A 16,799-nucleotide genomic window follows, 5' to 3' on the forward strand; every position below is an offset into this window, starting at 1 on the left:
ATCACTACATATTAATTTCCGTCTCTCTAGCAAGTTGTTGTTTCAGTTTAATTATTCTTATTATCATTGTAGCGCGCCACATATCCCGCTGGAATGAGTGACGTGGTGGTCGCTTACACCGTCAAAATGTTATTATTCCATTTTATCTGCCTTTAATGTAATTATCCGCTTGTTTTTGGCTTCATCAGCACCAAAATTTCCTCTATTGGTGACTTTTGGTACTAAATCTTTTTTTTGTGGAAATCATCTCCCCATGCCTTCAAAAGTCTTAATATAAAATTTGGTCTCATTCTGTTTATTGGTTTTAGCTACAGATGCTTCAAAAGGGGGGGAAAGTTATTTAATGGCCACCCATTATATATATAAAAACAAAGAAAATGATATAAGGAATACATACACACAAAACCAATAACGAAGATTGGGGGGGGGGGATAAATTTAAAAATGTTAAGAATCAAAAATTAAAGATTTTTTTTTATTATTATTAAAATGAGAACTAAATAAAAAAAAAGTGAGAATTTCCTCCTCATCACCAATTTCCTGATATGTGTCCTCAAGGGATGTTCAGGATACTATGAGCACTACATGAATAAGTTTACATTACTATTAATTTCCTAGCAACAACTTTCTTCCAAATTAGTTTATTTGTGAACTAGCCTGGTTGGCTGAGTGGTTAGTGTGCCCACTCTCCAAAGTGAATTTTGAGTTATTTAATTTTTGATTATTATCCTTTTAAAATCCATAGTTTATTTTCATTACTGGATTTATTCATGTTTTATTTTTCAAATTTCAATATACCTTTCTAGACTCACTTTTTGGTTCTTCACCTTCAACGTTTTCTTTTTTTCTTTTCTGTTTTTTGTTTGAAATCTCAAAATATTTTGGCTCAATCAACAAGTTATGTAGGTAGGGATTACAAGTTCTGTAATTCCTACCTACAAAATATATAAATCCAGATATGTCAAATAAACACTTTCTAATATAAAAAAAAATCTTTATTTACACCCTCTGTCCAAAAAGAAACCAAACTTTTGATAGAAAAGAAAACACGGAACAATTATAATTATTCAAATCATTTATTTCAATCAATATACTCTCCCTCAGCTTCGATACAGCGTTTGGCAAGGTCAATTAATTCATTAAATGAGTTTCTTATATCGGTTTTTGGGATACTGTTGAGGGTCATGGTTACTGCCGCTTGAACGTTTTCAATGGTGTTGTATCGCTTTCCTTTCATCGGCAAATGAAATCGGGGGAAGGGAAAGAAGTCACAGGATGCTAAATCACGTTTGTGTGTTGGATCAGCGAGTGATCCAACACACAAACTTGGTTTTTGCTCAAAAACTCTCACAATGTTCGATGAGAATGTGCATTATCATGCAAAAGTGACTAGCTGTCTGCATCACTATATTCATGCCGTACGCAACGAATTTTCCCTATCAATCGCTTCAAAACTTCAAGATAATACTCATCATTGATTGTTTGGCCAGGCAGAACAAATTCTTTGTGGATAATGTCCTTCGAATCGTAGAAACAAATCAGCATTACTTTTGACTTCTCCAAGCGACTTTTTTTCGGATGCCCTCTTCTGATGGTCTCCACTTAGCACTTTGTTTCGGGCTCATACTCAAAACATCACGTTTCATTACCAGTAACGATCGTTTCAAGGAAATTTGAGTCCTTACAGTGTTCAATTCGATACATTTTTTGGTCGTCAGTCAACTTGTGGGGAACAAATCGCAAATTCAATTTACAAAGGCCCAAACTCTCAGTCAAAATGTTGTGTACAGTCGGTTTTGGAATCCCCAATTCATCTTCAATTAATCTCATGGATGATTTCGGGTTTTTCTTTGATGAAATTATGCACTTTTCGGATGTTAACTTCGCTGAGTTTTTGGATGGCCCAGCTTTTCGTCGTCCTCAAGAGTCTCGCGACACTTTGAAATTGCTTAAACCACTCGTAAACTTGAGGATGGGATAAGCATTCATCACCATATGCTTTTTGAAGCATTTGATGTGTTTCGGTAAAACTTTTACCAAATTAAACACAAAAGTCAATCGCAGCTCTCTGTTTGAAACTCATTTTCTGACTGTTCGTCAAAACACACTATCACTCTTGGCACTATAACTCAGCTTCTAATGAAACAAATGTCATAAACAGTTGACACAACACTAATGAAGGTTGCTGCTTTAGACAACAAAAAGATACAACAAGCGGTGCCACTAGTTTCTTCTATTTTCAAAAAGTTCGGTTTCTTTTTGGACAGAGGGTGTAGTAAAACTTGATTTTTGGCCTACAGGTTGGAATATAGAGACATCTTCATTACTTTAAAAGCTTTTCTATTGGGTAAGAAATTATATATTTTTTTTTGTTTTGTATTAGTCACACCACCTTAGTATGCACCTGAGTTCACTATGAATTTACATTCAAAAGAATGAGATTTGTAAACTGAGGAAAATTCACATCACTATGAAATGTTCTAGGTATCCATTCAAATGGAAATTAATGATACAGGAGCAGTCTCTGATACACTGATAGCATGGTTTGCAACTTCTATCTTATAAAACTCCAAAGATTTGAACAGTACTTTTGTTTTTCCCCATCTTTCTTTCTAGTCAGACTTTTTTTTCATGGAATTTCTTGTAACATGATCCCAGTGGTCAGTCCTTATAATATTCCTGATACATGTCCTCAAGGAGGAGGGAAAAATTTATAGGATACCCTAATAATATTAAACAATTATGTCTGCATTATTACTAGCTTCTTAACAATTTTCTTCCACATTAATCTGCCACTTGTCATGCTTCCAACTAACATTACTGTCTTCATCTTCTAAGTTACTTTTAAATGCAATAAACATCTCTTTTCACAGTCTTCTGGGTCTGACAACAAATACTTGTTTTTATAATCACACCACTACTTATACATTCTTGAATGTTAACAAGTTCCTTCCTAATATCTTTGTTTTTAATATGGTTCTGTGACTAATGGCATCTCACTCACCTAATCAACTGTTTTAGTTCTATCCCAATTCTCAGACTCTTAAGCTAAAACTGGTTTGAGCGCTGCTAGTTTAGTGTTCTGGTTGCTTTCTTATTTCAGATAAATTTATTCCACAACTCTTACATATTAGTTTTTTATGCACCTAATAGCTCAGTGGAAGTGACGTGCCATCCACAGAGCTGGACAGTCTGAAGGAAGAGCATAGTAAGTTCTATTCTAGTTGCCAACTGGAGGAACTTTTACTAAGCCTTTTTTTTAACCGGTTCTCAAGTTAATCAATCTCTGGCATGGGCAAGCTGGATTTTTCGTCTGGAAACTCTGGGTTTTCTTCCCATAAACTCAAGAAAATCAACCATAGTTGCTTACTTAGTGCACGCTTCTAGAAGTTTGGAAATTAGACAAAAAGAGCATATTGGAGATGTTAATTACAACACAGAAGCCACCTCAAGCCTAGCTTTCCACTTCTACCACACCCACACCACAATACTGAATGGGACAAGAGCTCCATGCCGTAGATAGAAGACAACTTCAGTGCCTACAACATCAAAGGGTCTATGATGATTATCCACTCACAAGGCACACCCAACAGAAGACAGGGAATGAGTTTGTGATATTTTGTAGTCACTCATTAGATCTTTTCACACGTCACCTACCGAACAATGACTAACTTGTCCATCTTCCATGCTCCATGTCTTTCTGTTATTTTTTAACTTTTGTATAACGGTTTCTAAATGTTTGGTTTTAGTTATGTCCTGGTTCATATTTACTGCTTATTGTATGTTTTTTGTTCTTCCTAACCCAGAAAAGGCTACACTAGCATATGTGGCAAAACTACTCGGTTTAACTATCTATATTATCACGACCTATTAAATCCAGTTATCATTTGTCATACTTTTTTTTTTTTTGGTTGAAAAATCTACATAAACACCATAAAAATTATGATGTTAGGTGAGAACCTGACATTGTTAGCATTCAAGACTGTGCCAGCAGAGCTAATCTCAGATTCATGTTGTATGGCCACTATCTAGAGGGTGGCCATTATTTGTATACACAAATATATCTGGCTAATTCTGAATGTCTATTCAGAATTAGCCAGATATTCTTTTCTTGCATCTTTACAGTGATGCTATTACATGAAAACTATAGTGAAATACTTGATCCATTATTATAACTTAATTATTAAAGTAATTTTCATTCTTATATCATATGAACACCATTCTGTTAGCACAGGTTTGGTAAACGCATTCTCAGAAAATATGCCTTACTTTGAAAATTTATTTTTAAAAATTATAGCTACTTTATTAAATACAAATTATATTTAATAATAATTAAATTATGGATTCAAAATGTAAATAATGATTACCTTATTTTTATGAGCATTTACCGAAGCATAACGAACTGTACCCCTAAAACCTGCAGCTGCTCTTGGAGGTCGAACATCACCATTAGCTGTCACATACTGACGTGCTAAACCAAAATCCAGCATGTAAACCCGGCGACAGTTGTTCGGTAGTCGTCCAACAGCAAAATTTGACTAAAGCACATGCATAAATAAAATTGAAACAGGGAAAAGAGATAAGTAATTGAAACATGAAAATCAATGATTACTACTGATACTTGACAAATATATGATTAGCAATTTATTACTAAAAAGTTTTGCAAAAAAGTGAAAATCATATTTTCATATATTCTGACGTATATATTTTCATATAATTTAACTAAAACTACTTAGTTGTTCTATAGAATACCTATGTATTTCATAAACTACCACGTTAAAGTATGAAATAAAATTCTTATTTCATACTTAAACTAAAATTAACTTTTATTCAATCATCATCATCAAATTCCTCACATTTACCCTCAAGGGGTGTACAAGATATGATAATAAATGAAAAGTTTACATCATTACTAACTTCCTATCTACAATTTTCCTCCAAATCAATCTGTTATCTGTCAAGACTCCAACATCATCAGATCTTATATTTCTATCTTCTAAGGCAATGTTTACTATCAATCCACCTATATCTTGGTCTTCCTCTGGGTCTTTTTCCTGCCAACATGGCAGAGAACACTTGTTTTGCTAATTTTTTCTCTCCCATTCTGTTCAGGAATGTATTAGCTCTGCTAATACATTCCTGCATGCTAACAATGTCAAGTTCTTTCCTAACATCTACGTTTTTAATATGATATTGCCATTGATTCTATCTGTTCACACCCCTAATCTTTCTCAGGTCTCTCATATCTCCGGTCTCTAGTCTTTGGTCAAGTGTTTTACTTCTAACCCAGCTCTCAGATCCATAGGTTAAAATTGGTTTGAACACTGTCTTGTATACAGCTAATTTAATGTTCTGACTAATTTATTTCTTATTCCACATAAATTTATTCAGTTGCCTTTGTATCATACCAGCTTTGTTCATTCTGTTGTCTTAGTTATCATCTTAGTGAAGATGGTAAATTAAATATGGAAATAGACAACAGAATCAACAAAGGTGGCATGGTAGGAAGTCAACTGAATAAATTTATATGGAATAAGAAATAAATTAGTCAAAATACTAAATTAGCTGTATACAAGACAGTGTTCAAACCAATTTTAACCTATGGATCTGAGAGCTGGGTTAGAAGTAAAACACTTGACTAAAGACTAGAGACCACAGATATGAGAGACCTGAGAAAGATTAGGGGATGTGAACAGATGGCATCAATGGCATGTTTTACTTGTTCTATAGGTTCTCCATTCATAATGCAGTCGATACTTTCAATGTTTCTGTCTTGTTATTGCTGACCTTCATAACATATCTATTACAATAGTTATTCAATTTAGTCAGGGATTCTTGTAGACTTTTAGCAGATTTATTTAGAAGTATAACATCATCCATATAAAGCAAGGAGCTGACATTAACATCTCCAATTTTGATATCAGGTTTAATACTTTCCTTCATAATGTGATCCATATAGATAATGAATAACAGAAGGGATAATGTGTATCCTTGTCTGACACCAGATTTACAATTAAACCATTATTATTTATTAACTAGCTACTTAGCTATTTCTGACTCTAAAAATAGTTTCTCTGACTTGGAGCATCTGTATAGCACATTGGTTATCTTCTATTAGATGGAAGAGAATGAGTGCATGGTCCAAGGCATTATATGCCCGCCCTGATTTGCTATAATGATAGCTGAATGTATTTCTCGTGTTCTCTGAGGCAGATATTAATGTATCTTTTTGTGTTTCCATATAGGCCATAATACAATTAAAAGGTACTTCATGCACTCCAGTATGTGATGGAGTTTGTCTTAAGGTGAGAAGATCAGGATTGCTAACTTTCAACACCACATTCAAACCACACTTCGGTGAAGTGTGGTTTTAATGTGGTGTGAAAGTAATATTTCTTTAGTACTTCAGCTGTCTTTTCAGATATACCCCAGATATATGGAATACGGATAGTGTTGCTTTGCTCCCATATGTTTTAAGATAGCATATAGTATTTTATCCATTTTGTAGAAGATGAAGCCATTGGCCATAGAATTATGTCCTACATTAAGTTCTGTGGTAAAGGATGCGTCACTAGAACAAATAGCCCCGACTCTGTGAATTAGCATTTTGAAGATTCCAAAATCTTCAGCTGGCTAATGCGATTGTTCATGGACATATCTTCCAGTACGTTGTGTGTGTGTGTGTGTGTGTGTGTGTTTTAGAAATAGAAAAGATAGTGAATTATCTGAAGATTGAGTGATTAGTATATCAAGAAATGCCACCTTCTTGATATTTATTTTCTATGTTCTTGCCAAAGTCTTCCCAAGACTTTTGTTTAGCTAGTTTTACACACTGTCTAGCTTTCTTACATTTGTCTCTGTATTCTCTGCACAAGCTGACTTATTTGCCAGGAACTTTTGATATGCTTTCTTTTCCTTCACTTCCTCTTTAACTTCCTGTGACCACCATAGTGTTCTGATTTTTCTATCCTTGCAGACAACCTCACGACATGCTTCTCTGGCTGAATCAATGTTTTCTTCAAGGTTTGCCACTGAATCTCCAAGGTTTGGTTCATGTTCTCAAACTCTTTCATTTTTTTTCCAATAATCTTTGTGTATTTTAGTCTACAGTTCACATCTGAGAGCTGCTCAACTTTTATTCGCTTTAAAACTTTCTTACATGTTATTCTTTTCGATATGAAATTCAATTTTATTCTGCTCAAGACTAAATAGTGATCACTTCCAATTTCAAATCCTCTGTACACTTTGGTGTCCTGCACCAGGGAGAAAACATCACTATCAACAATAACACAGTCAATGAGATTTTTCTTATTCCTTGCCTCTTCTCTCCATGTGAATTTGTGCAAATTTTTATGTTAGAACATGGTGTTAGTAATAACCAGCCCATGTCCTAAGCAGAAATCCAACAGGCATTTGCTATTATTATTATTTACTATTATTAGCTTTGCTGTTTTCTCCCAATTTTCCCAAAACATTTTTGTGTGTCTGACAATCATTTCCTACTCTGCTATTTAGATCCCCAACTTTTCCTTTTTCATTGTGCCAGTAGCTTTCTCTAAAGCCTCAAAAAATTTCTCCACTTCTACCTTAGTAGAGCCTTCTGTGGGATCATAGGCACAAATAATTCTCATTGTCCAGTTCCCCATTCTGATATTTGCCCACATCACTCTACTTGAGACTGCCTGCCATTCAAGAAGATTAGCATCGTATTTAGTGTTGAATACTATGGCTATCCCTTCTTTTCCTTGATTGTCATTGCCTGAATATAACATTTTGTATTTATTGCTCAGAAAGATCTCACCAGTTTTTGTCTTTGTTTCAGTCACTCCTATTATGTCGATCTGGTACTTATCTAATTCCTCAGCTAGCTCCATTTCTTTGCCATTCAGGCTTCTTATGTTGATAGTACTGATCTTTAACTCTTGTGATGTTGAGTTAGGGTGTGCTTTCAGATTTGTTCCAGTAGCTGACTCGCTGTTCGCCCTGGATCCCTGGCGAAAACAATGTGGGCCTTGTTTAACTGGGTGACACTCCACAGGCATGAAATTTTGTCATGTTGTACCATCATTTTGTATATTGGTTTAAGCCTATAAGAATACAATTTGGTTGGGTAAATCCCAAATTGCAAGCGCATCCTCTTCCGTTTAGTATCCAGGTAGATACCCAACAGGATGCACCACAAGAAGGTGAGGATTGGACATTAGGTCAGAAGCCCTGGTCGGTTCTCCGCATTCCTTTAAAGGCTATGTGAAGGTCTCCTCTCAGTTATACAACTTTGCTCCTTAAGCACCTCCAATTTCTTTTCTAATATCTTTATTTTTAATATGATTCTGCTATCGATGCAATCTATTCATGTTCCTAAATTTTCTTATAACTCTTATATCTGTGGTCTCTGGTCTAGATCAAGTTTTATTTTTAACCAGCTTTCAGAACCATAAGTTAAAATTGACTTGAAGACTGTGTTGTATATAGCTAGTTTAGTGACTAATTTCTCTCTTATTTCAATATGAATTCAGTTGACTTCATATCATACCAGCTTTGCTCATTCTCTCGTCTATTTCTATATTTAACTTGTGATCATTACTAAAAATTGTGCCTAAATAGATGAAATGATTTAATTGTACTATAGGTCTCCAAATTCAGGATGTGGTTAATGTTTTCAGCATTCCTTTGTCATAGTCTGTTTTTTAACTTCTGATTTTCTTACCAAATTTGTTATAACATTTATGGAATAAATTTATTATTTAGAGAATCCTAAAAATTTGGACTGGTTTTATTTAAAAGTATAAAAAACTGCATTAAGTAAAGAGTTGAGTTGAATAACTCCAATTTTGATATAAGATTACTTTCTTTCATAATGTGATCATTATAGATTTGAATAACAGTAGAGATAACATGCACCTTTGTCTCACACCCAATTCAACATCAAATCGTCATCCTGTAACATCAATTCTAACTGCAGACTTACAACTCAAATATAGATTATGTATTGCATGATATGCCTCATTTATATCACATAAATGCAAAATTTAAGTTTTTTTTTCTCTTGGCACCTAGTCATATGCGTTTTTCAGATCTATAAAACTTATATGTACATTCTTGTTATATTCCCACGATTCTCAATTATTTGTCTTAAAGTGAATATCTGTTGCTGACAATCCCAATTTGGCCTGAACTAAAAGATTCTCCTTCACAATTTTTCTTATTTTCATGTTATGCTTGCATACTCAGTAAACAAATTCCTCTGTAATTCTCGCACTGTTTTATTTCCCTTTTTATAGATGGCACTATAAGATCTGTGCTCAAATATCTGGAATTCAATCTTCTGAATATTCTTTTGAATTATTTAGTGCAGCCAATGTGAATTTTTTATGTCTGATCAGCATTTTTGATCAAGTATCAACTCTAGCTGCCTTTCGACATTTCAGGTTCTGCTTACATTTCTCTTGAATGTAAGCAGAACCATATTTCACTTAATCATATTTCAAAGTAATTACTCCAAAAATCTAGATCTTTCCAGTTTTCATATCACTATTATCATCATCTACGATTCATATTACAATACTTTTCCCCCATTTCTAAACTTTTTCAAAGCCTCCAGAACATTTTGTTATCTTCCTAATAAATGTACAATATCTATATTCTTATCAGTCTTCTCATGACTTTTGTTTAGCTACTTTTACACATTGCTTCCAAACATTTTTCTCTGTCTTCTCTCAAAGCATATGTTGATTTACTTGCTCAAAAAACTTTCAATATACTTTCTGGATCACAGAAAGTAGTTTTGAGTCCCACAGAACTCAAACCTTCATGACAGTAAAGGACAGTAAACTGAATTTCTAGCAATGATGTCATAATGATTAATAAATGAGGAGAATGGCAGGAAAATATACACTGATAACATGACAATGTTGATGTATGGCTAGAACCATACATACATAAATGAAATCATGGGAAACAGAATACAGAGGACTGGCAGGAACCAAACATAAAGAACACAAAACATGGAAATATGAATGCAAATAATAATGGGAGACATAAGAAAGAACTAAAAGAGTATGAAATCGTAAAACTGAAAATGTAGAATTAATGTCACTAAATATATGCAGGATGTATATTAAAATAAAAAAAAAACAAACCAAACTACTCTGTAAATGATGATTTTATCTTACCCCTGTTGGAGAATAGGATGACGTGGTTGAAGTTTCCTCCAAACTCAAATGCTTCTCATTTTTTCACAAAGAAGAATCTACTCCATTTGTTTTTTTACTTTTCATACTTCATTGGACACTGGCCTTCATCCACACTAGATGTGGATGAAGGCCAGTGTCCTGAAGGCCACCAAGTGCAGTTGATTGGATAAGCAATCTAGACGTACAGTTGTGGTCTATTCCTGAGTGTCTTTTTTATGACTGTTTTATATTATGTTTAAGTATCTTGTCTATTTTATTTTAAATGTCTATATATACTAAAGATTATTGTAATTAACTTTTCACGTGCAAGCCATATGCTAAATAAATACCACTTAAGGTCTCCAAAGCAAGAAATGATTTTCTCCTAACATGTCTAGCTGTATTATCATCCAAAAATCAAGTTTACCCTTCTATTCTAGGTACTATTTCTTTAACCCTCTATAAATTTCAACTTATTCCTAGTACTGAATGCTGCTTGCATATCTGGAGAGATACTCAAAACATCCTTAAGAATATTAATGTTTAACAGAGAGCAATCACTGATTATTAACTCCTGCCAACTTCCTCAATTCATTATACTCCATAGGATAGAGAACATTTCTGCTGCACACCTCAAAATCTGTAAAATTTTAGATGTAATACAGCACAAAATTATTTCCAGCCATAATTCAAATAAAAAAACTACAAAACAAACATTCAAAGAAATGTCCACTTTCTTCATTTGCTTGCTGGTTCACTCATATAGTGCTGCTCCTATATTATGCTCAAAATGTACATGCTTATATGTCATATTTAAAATCTGCATCTGTTATATTATAGGTATAATACAAATTTTAAGTCCTTTTCCCTGTCTAGCTGTCTTGGCATCCAAAAGCATAGTTTACTCTTTCACTCCACTCACCCACCCTTTTATTCTTTTACCCTACTTACCTTTTTTAAAACCAAAACTAATAGTTGTATTATTATTGTCAAGTTACTAAGTTTTAAATAGTACCTTCCATTCTCACTAATAAGTGAGAATAAAAATTATTGCTCTTAAACTAAATTAAATCGAGGCTACTTATGTCAAACAAAATATATAACTTACAGGTTTTATGTCTCTGTGAAGAAATCCTACATCATGAATGTTTTCAATAGCCTTTAATATCTGAAGTCCAAGCCTCAAAGTGGTGCTAAGACTAAATGCACCACGTGGTTGACTTCGGCGTAGTTCTGCCAAGTTCTTTCCTTGCAGTTGCATTACAACATAATTAAATCTGTCATTACGTCCACAACCAATAAATCTACAAACATGTTCCTTGCCTATGGAAAATGAAACAGTTTTTTTTTTTTTTGGAAAACTTTGAAAAATCATTCCTACATAATTACAATGCAATATTTTAGAATAAGATATTAAAGTATAAATTAAAGATTCCAAGAAGCTATATTCTTGGTATTCTTCTGCATCAGAGAAAGCAAGACCACTTCTGGGTCTTACTCCCATTGATGAGACCTCAATAAAGGTCTAAATCTCAATAAAGGGCTGGTAGTATCCCTGCTCAAAATGCAAAGCATCATACATTCTATAAGGATATGTGCATTGCATTATGGGCTACTAAGGCAATTGATGTGAAGTCATTAGCTTCTATATACACGTTGCCCAGTGGTGAAGTGATTTCACGTGCAAACTTTGTTTGCTTACACTTGAATAAAGGTTTAAACCAAGAATATAACTTCTTGGCATCTTTAATTTATAGTATAACCAAGTGGAAAAACTTTCAACAAGATACTAAAGTATTTTTATACATTATGCAAATAACGAGATAAAAGAACAAACATTCTGAATAGTAATAGTATTCATATACTAAAAGTGCAGCCTTCATATAAAGCATTATTTTGATGTGAACTTTCCCAATATCATTTATAGTATTTTAATAATGCCAATATTCCCATTTATATTAACACTTAGTTTTAAATATTGAATTAAAAATAATTACCTGATTGTAAAAAGAATAAAAATAAATAAAATCCTTAGTCTACTTGCAGTACTAGAGGCTTAACCTTTCATAAATAGGAATCATATAAAAAAAAGTACATAACATTTTTTATGGTAATCCCCCTCCCCATACACACAAGGCTGATTAAACTATGGTACATTAGTACTGTGAATGAATTAACAGTTGAGAAAGAAAGAAAAAATGTTAAGAGTTCATTTGATTTGAAGACCTGTAGACTACTCTTTAGGAAATATATGACAAGATATTTGTTCAAAACAGCAGTCGATAGAATTAATGATGTGAAGAGAAAAATTTGCTTCACAAATTTGGAGTTGAATTGTGACCATGGAGTATTATACATTCTTAGAAACACCACTCCAAATGTTAAAACAGTATTCACTGACTGGATGGATTTTTATAGAGTTAATAGTTGTTCAGAGGTAAAGTAATACCTCAAGAAACCTAATTTCTTGGATGTTAAAAATGTAATGCTTATAATGCATTGATACTAAGAAAGATTAGTGGTCAATTCTATCCTAAGCAGAGAATTCTCAATGACATTTTTAGAGAAATGCCAAAAATAAGTTTTTGTTTTTTTTTGTTATGAATAAAGGGACTGAGTTGCAAGAACTCAGCAAGGTTGTCAGAATCCCAATGAATGATGGAAATCAGAATTCAAGGTCATAAAACTTGATATTCTGTGTCAATTGAGAAAAGGAGTGCATTGTATACTGTTGTGGGCAACCGTAGATTGGATCTGCAGTCAAATGAAGGATGCAGAATAGGTACATCATCACCCTGGTTGGCTCAGTGGTTAGCATACCCACTTAACGCCCAACAGGTTGTGGATTCAAATTCTGTTGTGGGCATGGATGTTTGCGATTGTCTTACCTTGTGTACTGCTATAACCTTTGATATGGTGCAGTATGAACTTTGATGTCCGTGCACCATTAAAACCATAAAATCATCATCAGATGATGATTTTATGATAAAGGATAAATATCCTTTATCATAATGTTTGAGGATAAAGATATATCTACAATTACATAAAATGCATAACCACAGAGAAAGCTGGCAATCTAGTTGCAGAAGTCAGAACATAGGAGCTTATTTAATTGGCCTTTATACTAGACCTAATCAAACACTCAACAATATCAACCATTTGAATTTTTTCAGAACATTTCCAATGCATTTTTTATCAAAGATAGCTGACATAAACAAGAGGATCCTGTTGATTCTCATGCGTGAAATGCGTTCTTATACTTTTAATATGCATCACCATTTCACAGAACTACGACTCTTATTGCTACTACTTGATTTGTATAGTCATTTACATTTTTTACCCTCCTTTTTTATTAATTTTTGTAATTGTTTTTTGCATTTGAAATACATTTTTACCTGGACTGGAAACCCTGCTCTAGAGAACAAGCATAAAACTTTTTCAAGTAATTTCATGCCTCCAATAAGTATAGTGGTGGTTTCATACTGGACAATGAAATTCATTTACTCCCAAAAAAGACTCATATACATCTATGTCTACAGTAGGATTCTAACTTGCAACCTAATGGTAGGAGAACAGTCATATTAACCACTTGGTCAACTAGGCTGGCAGTTACAATTAACATGATTATATTCAGACAAAAAAAAAAAAAAAAAAGGTGGGGAGGGAGGAGAGGCTTTTAAGTTCAAGTCAAAATATATAAAAATGAATTTTTGTTCGCTCATACCACTGTATAACAATAAAAGTCAACTTGGATTGTTTTGCTGTCTAATATGCAGCAAGCTGAGATTCATCACAAAATCTCAACATATTATCTAAAAAGCAGAAAGAAACTATATTAACTGGCAGAACTGGAAGGTATGCTAATATATCAAAGATAGAATCAAAAGAAGCTTACTTTTTTCAGTTCTCTCTCTCAACTTGCAACCACTTGCAAAAGAGAGGGAAAAAAAATCTTTGAACTGGAGATCAGAGATTGCATTCCTTGGGAAACAATGTGAGGAAAGTTGTTCCAGAGAATAAAGCCAATCGACTGGAATGAAAGAGGTGGAAAAGTTACACAAAGTGGTCTGAAGACTTGAGAATGGATGCCAACCAGCAATTATTTGTTTTTATAAGTTTGAAAGAATGACAGAAGTGGATTCAGTAGAACAATGTAATTGAATGTATTCTATACAAGAAGTATAAGACAAAAACAAAATATGAGAGAAAATAGTTGATGTGCAGTTCTGAAAGAGAGAGCAAATCATCAATTAATTAGACCGGCATCTTCTGGTTAGCTTAATAAAGTTGATTAAGACTTTTTTTGGGGGGGAATAGATGAAGTGTTTTTGTTACATCTTAAATGTGAGAGCAGTATTCTATTCTAAGATTGAGTAGATATGGTATTTGTATAGAATTTACAGTTGTACAAAACATGTAATATTTTGGAACCAAGATTTTTTTGAAGCTGAGGAGGTGATGTTAGATGTTTGTGCTAAGAAAGGTTAGAGCTGTATGCCAGTCCAAGAAGCAAAACCTAACTTTGTCTGGATATCTGCATATTATCAGAGATAAGAGGAGGAAGTGGATTTTTTTTTTCTTTTTTTCAAGAAATAAAACAGAGTGTGAGTGTGTGTTAGACTGAAGCAGAGTACTGAAGAGGTGAGGACCACCTCTTCTTTAGTACTATCCAACTCCAGAAACTTGTGGTGAAAGAAGAACTAAAAGTAGAAAATCTTTAAGTTTTGAGCATTTGAACACCACAAAGATTTGTACAATATCATATGCAAAATAAGCAAGACAATGTCAATTTTGTGAAGGACAGAATGAATGGATTAAAAGTAGAGAATTTGAGGACATTCTAGCACTGGTAAAAAAATCTGAAGAGATGAAGCTATTGCGTATGACAGATCGTGGATGATCAGAAAAGAAATCAGAAAAAAGACAATAATATAGTCTAGCAACTGGATCAATGTGTCAAGCCCTAACAAATGTCCTAGAAATGTGATGCGACTTTTCTCAAACCCTTTCTGAGGTTTATAATCAATCTGGGGTGCCGCTAGCTAGAAATGATCCACTATGGATAGAGTGACAGAATCCATATTAGTGATTATTAGGGTTTCTGAATCTCAGCAATTTCTTATTTAAATATATAGGGTGAGCCAAAAGTTACATATATCATAAAATAAATTTGAATATTTCAATATTAGTGACAAACTTCATAGAACTAAATTGCTAAAAACAAAGCTTATAACCATATCTTTACAAAGGCAAATGTTAAAAATGGCTGCCTCATTCTTGAATGCAGGTGCATGATCTTTTCAAAATTGGAGGCAACTCTTCAAAGCATGGACTTACTGGCTACTCTGATTACAGGAAAATCAAACTTAATTCGATTAATTAATCCATCAATTAATGTGTGCTAAGTGAAATTGCATTAAGCGAATACAATAAACAATAGGAATAATTATAATTCATCCATCAGTTAGCATAAATTTGAAAAGAAAATTATAAGTTATATTAAATGATAAAATCATCAGTTACATGTGGTGGATAGATTACACGATGGTGGCAATAGTCCTAGAGTGCCATCTATAGGCAAAAACGAATAATTAGAATCTAAACATTTCTATGAAGTTCAGCTTCAACTTTGATGTGACTTTTGGACTACCCTGTATTTGTTATATATTACAGTTTTATAAAATGTGTCATATGTTAAATGAATGGCATGATTAAGGAGTAAATTTTCTAATGAGCCTTCACTTTCCAAATTTTGGTATCACCCTTGTCCCATGTTGTTATAGCCATACTGTATTTTTTTTTCTTTTTTTAATTATTTCAAATTTTTGCATTCATAATATTTTGAACAGGAACAGAAAGGGAAAAGAAAGATTAGCAAAACAGGTGTTCTCTGTCAGGTTGGCAGGAAAAAGTCCCAGAGGAAGACCAAGATGTAGATGGATTGATACAGTAAAAAGCACCTTAAAAGACAGAAATATAAGATCTGATAATATTGGAATCTTGACAGGTAACAGATTAATTTGGAGGAAAATTGTTGACTGGAAGTTAGTAATGGTGTAACATTTTCAGGTAGTACTAACATAATTATCATGTACAGCCCCTGCAGGTACATATCAGGAATTTGATGATGATATTTTGAACATCAATTGAGAACTTTTTCCAGGTATGCAAACTAATCCTAAGTTACAAATTTTTTGTAATCTTAATTGAACTACAATACCTAAATATCTATGATTTCCAATACGGGTCCTATCATCCAATGTAAGCTTGAACTGATCTGATTCTGTTAATCCTTTAATTTTTGATATTGCTCTTCTTTTTTATGTTCATAGAAGTTCAAAATTAATTAAGACAACTGGTTCTTTCATAACGCATAATTCTGTTTCTAAATTTATTCCCATATAAAAGGACTATTAGTAATTGTTTGAATTAGGATTCCATCTTCAGAGGCCAATCTAGACATAATTTCACTCAATTTTGTTATACAAAATTTAAAATTGACTTAGCAGCCTTAATTCTCTTTGAACTACTTGATCATTCTGCATTTTCCTAAGCCCTTCTTTTAAAACATGATTCATGAATATGAATGCTTCATCAGTCTACTAGTGCACGATCACTTAACCTCCCA

The 16,799-nt window shown here is 33.3% G+C and overlaps 1 protein-coding gene across 7 annotated transcripts in view; it reads right to left on the reverse strand.

Annotated features, from left to right (window-relative positions):
- The window catches only part of LOC150101326 (tau-tubulin kinase homolog Asator-like), a 324,567-nt gene that overhangs the window by 123,158 nt on the left and 184,610 nt on the right, over nt 1-16,799 (reverse strand). For all 7 annotated transcript variants that reach the window (XM_090400432.1, XM_090400438.1, XM_090400431.1 and 4 more), the window contains 2 exons: nt 11,280-11,494; nt 4,367-4,537 (listed from right to left, as the gene is read on the reverse strand). In XM_090400432.1, the coding sequence (XP_090256558.1) occupies nt 4,367-4,537; nt 11,280-11,494 (386 nt within the window). The remainder of the gene's footprint in view (nt 1-4,366; nt 4,538-11,279; nt 11,495-16,799) is intronic.

The sequence above is a fragment of the Typopeltis vanoorti genome, chromosome 11, assembly GCF_054136105.1.
Source record: "Typopeltis vanoorti isolate ZY-2024b chromosome 11, IOZ_Tvanoo_1.0, whole genome shotgun sequence".
Classification (NCBI taxonomy): Eukaryota; Metazoa; Arthropoda; class Arachnida; order Uropygi; family Thelyphonidae; genus Typopeltis; species Typopeltis vanoorti.